Here is a 5,000-nt window from a genome sequence, read left to right as displayed (position 1 = left end):
TAAAAGAGCTAGAATGTGGCCGCATTCTTTTGAAATATTTTTTTTTCCACGAGACGAGCAGAAAAGGACATGGGTATTGGTGTTATAGAGATGTAAACTGTATCGTGTTAAAGAGGAGTATAAGTGTGTTATAAAAAAACCCTCAGAAATAAAGGATCAACTTAAAATAGTTATCTCTAACATGCATCTTCAAAAATCAAAACAAAGCCATCTACAGAAGTAAATCGCCACTCATTGTATATAATCTAATTTCAACTGAAATTACATGATCATTTAATATGCAGGCTGCTTTGCTGGCTCTCTATGAACTTACAGTTTCTATATCTACAGTCAATGTCATTTATCAGTGATATCATTTGACAAGAATGCATCTGTTCTTTGTCAAAGAAAATAGAAAAAGTAACATGGAAATACGATATCATAAAACCAATGTCATTAATACTCATTGTTTGGTCGGATAACAGGTTTCTTTGTGGGACACCAACTGATACACGCCCATACATATGAGAGAAAGAAATACTGCTTCTGTCATTGTAAGATGATGATGATGAGGAGGATGTGGTGGATGATGATGAAGAGGAGGAGGAGGAGGAAGAAGAAAAAGAAGAAGGAGAAGGAGGAGGAGAATGGGGGAGAAGAGGAGGAAGAGGAAGAGGAAGAAGAAGAGGAGGAAGAGGACGAGAAGGAGGAGAAAATGGAGGTCTAGGAAAATGAAGAGGAGGAGCAAGAGGAACGAGAGCACATAGAGGAGAGTGGGAAGATGAGGATAAAGAGGAGGAGGAGGAGGAGGAGGAGGAGGTAATTGATGGGAAAACAGAGAAAGAGGAGGAGGAGGAAACAGAAGAAGAGGTGGAGAAGGAGAAGAAAATGGAGGAGTGGCGGCAGTAAGATGCAGAAAAAGAGACATGGCATTTCCACTCTTATTATGACAAGAAAAGTATTTCCCTTCCTATATATTTCTCGCATTCACTTAGAAGACAATAAGTTAATAAACCCCTTTTAAAAATGTCTCATAAACTGAATTCTAAATGAATAGTAATGACATTGCGTTTGATGCTTGTACCTGAATGTAAAGAAAGCAGACTGCGAAAATACAGTTACGGTATTTTGCAAAAAGAAAACTAAAATTACAAGATCTTACGAAAAAAAAGGAAAAAAGTTTGTACATCATGCGTTTAGGATGTTATTCTTGCTTTGTGCGTGCGTGCGTGCGGGTGTGTGTGCGTGTGCGTGTGTCTGTGCGTGTGTGTCTGCGTGTGTGTGTGTGTGTGTGTGTGTCTGCGTAGGTCTGTGTGTCTGTGCTTGTTCGTGTGTGTGTACATGTGTGGTGTGTGTGTGTAGGTGTGTATGTGTGTACACGTGTGTATCTTGTAGCATGCTTTTATTCTTTTAATTTTGCCAAATGTTACCATGCAAGGTGCAGGCCTTGAATTAGTTCAAGATATGGATCACGCTGTTCAAACGCCTGTCATTATCCTTATCAGTTATCTTACATTTCTCATGCAACTGGAAAAATAACAATATTCCTGTTATATAATACAGGACAAGGAAAAGATGTGAGTTGAGGCAAAAACATTACGCAAACACCGATTCCCTATCAGCTGCATGACCAATGGAGAATCGAAAACCTATTCAATGCAATACTTCACTGAAAGAAAAACCTATAACCGATCTAAGATTTTTTTTGTGGTGGGCCTATCTACACTGTAGTGCTTTGCGGAAATATGAATTTGGAAATATACATACATAGATATATACATACATACATACACACACACACACACACACACACACACACACACACACACACACACACACACATATATATATATATATATATATATATATATATATATATATATATATACATATATATATGTGTGTGTGTGTGTGTGTGTGTGTGTGTGTGTGTGTGTGTGTGTGTGTGTGTGTGTGTGTGTGTGTGTGTGTGTGTGTACATATACATACATAGATACACACACACACACACACACACACACACACACACACACACACACACACACAAACACACACACAAACACACACACACACACACACACACACACACACACACACACACACACATATATATATATATATATATATATATATATATATATATATATATATATATACGTACATACGCTTACATATATGTATACACACGAGCCATGTACCCCTTCTTTCAGCAAATGCCCTTGCATCGCTTCCATTATTCAAATCGACGCCTGACAAAACTACTATCATCCGGAATCATCTGGAGTAACATCAACCACTAACGCTGTCTGCATCAGAGTCCCGGTCATTGTGCTCAACCCATTACATTCTGCCTCCGTCTTTGTGATCAGCTACTGTGATATTCCTGCACTTGGGAACTACAGAGAGTGCGACATAATTAAGAGAAAAAGACAAACAAATAAATAGACTAGCGAGATATAAACGGAATAGTCAGCGTGCACAGTACAGGCGATAAGGAGCCCATGAGATCCGCAAGAACTTCAAGGCTGCGGCTGTTTGTCTGGCGAAAATAAACATTTATCATTCGTGATAAATGCATCAGCTTTCCATTTGCCATTCGCGGTTTCATGACGAAATGTGATCACCATTCTGGCCTGACGACCCGACGCTGTCAGCAAACCTTCATCAAGCTCTACACTTTTGCATTTAAATGTTCTCCGGACACAGTTTTCCCACTTTCACTTTGCAAATGACAATGGACGATGTAAAAACAAGCACGTCACTTACACTACGTTTAATGCAAAAACCTCACTCAAGAGTTTCTCTCATCTAATGGAAGCTCAAAACGCAGGAACTGTTTTAGCAAATGACACAGTACCCTAACACAAATAAACAAACAGTTAAACTAATCGAATCTGGGGGACTGGGCAATAAACAGCACAAAAAGAAAGATGAATTTGTTAAATCAAACCATGCACAACAAAGAATTAATACAATGTTATGTAACTACAAGATGGGGGGTCAGGTACAGAAGGGGAAGAGACAAACACAACTAAAGAGGAATCGAACACAGGAGGGAGAGGAGAATGCCAACACACGGCCGAAGGGGCGCTGAGGGTTCCTGAGGTTCACCGGTTAATGTGATGCCAACAGAGTTCGGGCTGCGAGGGTGGCACCGGGACGGCCCTTTGCCACCAGCGGAGGGATCTGACGGGCTCCCGCAAGTCCCTCACCCTCCTTCCTCAAGAGCTCCTCTGGGAGACCCTCAGCCTCGAGCAGAGTGGAGGAGGAGGAGACCTAGAGCGAGGACAAGCACTCTACCAGACCAACGCTTCGCAGCACCAGCGGCAGCATCAGCAGCTCTCAGCAAACAAGAGCACAAGACAGCTACAGACAAAAGACAACGAGGGGGTGTTCGCGGGCTTACATAACGAGAGATCGAGTACACTGCAGTGGAGGCCATACCAGAAGGTGAGGCCGCAAGAGGAGGTCGGCGAGTTCTTGAGACGGGGCGCTGGTCGAGGCCTCGCACAGAAGTCGGACTTGGTTGACCAGCTTGACGTTTCCCGAAGACACGGGTTCCACCACCCCGACACCTTCCTCGAGAGTGTCCTGGACCTGTGGGGCGAGAGAAAGAGGTGGCGGTTAATATAAAGCCTTGTGATGATCCGTAATGAATGCGCCGCATATAGATGACGCTCAGAATACACACGGGCTCGCCTGATACACGCAGCCGCGAAAAAAATGAATCGCATTATACATCTACTCCAGACCTCCGCGGAATGCCAACGCTCGGCCTCGCGTCCCTTTTGGGAGAGTTACGCGAGCGGCGCCTTGGCATGCCCGCCCTTCCCGCCCGCGCCCGCCCTCGCCTACGTGCCTCAAAGACAAAGCCGAGTCTGGACTGAAACTCGCCCTGTCCGGATGTCGCTGGAATCGGCCGCTAATCGGGGCCCTCGAGAGTCACAACGATTCCTCTCGCGTAAGTGAAATCTGGCTGATGACGCACAGCGGTGTCGTACGTGGAGGCGGTGGATGTTTTTGATTATCAAAATAGGCATACATACAAACACATACCCGTTGTGTGTGTGTTGTGTATAATTATATATACATATATATACGTACTAATATATATATATATATATATATATATATATATATATATATATATATATACACACACACAAATATATGTGTGTGTGTTATATATGTATATACATACATTTGTATATATATATATATACATATACATATATTCATATATTATGTATATATATATACATATACATATATTCATATATTATGTATATATGTGTGTATGTATACAGTATATATATATATATATATATATATATATATATATATATATATATATATATATATATATATATATATATATATAGAGAGAGAGAGAGAGAGAGAGAGAGAGAGAGAGAGAGACTCTGACTTTGACTTTGACACGTTCATTGAGACAAAAGTAAAATTACATCTCAAAAGGATGAGGTAACTCAGGTTATCCTCACCCTTACTTAATAAGTCCCTCTGCGGGCTCTCAATTCATTATACAAAGCTTAGGTATAATAATATTTAAAAATAAATAAAGCACTTAAATTATGAAGAATTACAAGCATTACAAGAATTAGAGAGAGAGAGAGAGAGAGAGAGAGAGAGAGAGAGAGAGAGAGAGAGAGAGAGAGAGAGAGAGAGAGAGAGGTTGGGCAGATAATCAAACAAAATGATGTGGCAAATGATTCATGTACCAATTTTACTCCAAATTATTGAATCGTTCTTTATTTTCTCCCTTAGCTCTCCCTCTCTGTTTCTCCGCGGAAGAAATAAATGCATGAAAATATTACCTCCTACAAGAGATTTATTGAAATATATTGTATTACAAAAAACGGCAGTTCTTATAAATCTCAGTTATTGGAACACAACAGCCGTAACTCTTGTGTCTCGGAATTTCCCGCCATTTCTCGCGGATTCTCGCATCGTTGACACATGACCCCCGTCTCTTTATTACCTCTTCTTTTTTCGTCTAAATT

At 40.9% G+C, this 5,000-nt stretch overlaps 1 protein-coding gene across 9 annotated transcripts in view; it reads right to left on the bottom strand.

The window, feature by feature from the left end:
- vari (MAGUK p55 subfamily member vari) overlaps positions 1-5,000 on the bottom strand; it is a 131,913-nt gene that overhangs the window by 16,567 nt on the left and 110,346 nt on the right. For 8 of the 9 annotated variants that reach the window (XM_070128979.1, XM_070128980.1, XM_070128976.1 and 5 more), the window contains one exon: positions 3,424-3,576. In XM_070128979.1, the coding sequence (XP_069985080.1) occupies positions 3,424-3,576 (153 nt within the window). Of the gene's footprint in view, positions 1-3,385; positions 3,577-5,000 lie in introns of all 9 variants that reach the window. The other variant, XM_070128983.1, reaches the window with a different exon arrangement.

Source organism: Penaeus vannamei, chromosome 13 (assembly GCF_042767895.1).
Source record: "Penaeus vannamei isolate JL-2024 chromosome 13, ASM4276789v1, whole genome shotgun sequence".
Taxonomy (NCBI): domain Eukaryota; kingdom Metazoa; phylum Arthropoda; class Malacostraca; order Decapoda; family Penaeidae; genus Penaeus; species Penaeus vannamei.
The sequence above is the reverse complement of the archived record's forward strand: the minus strand, read 5'-3'. Positions and strand labels throughout refer to the sequence as shown.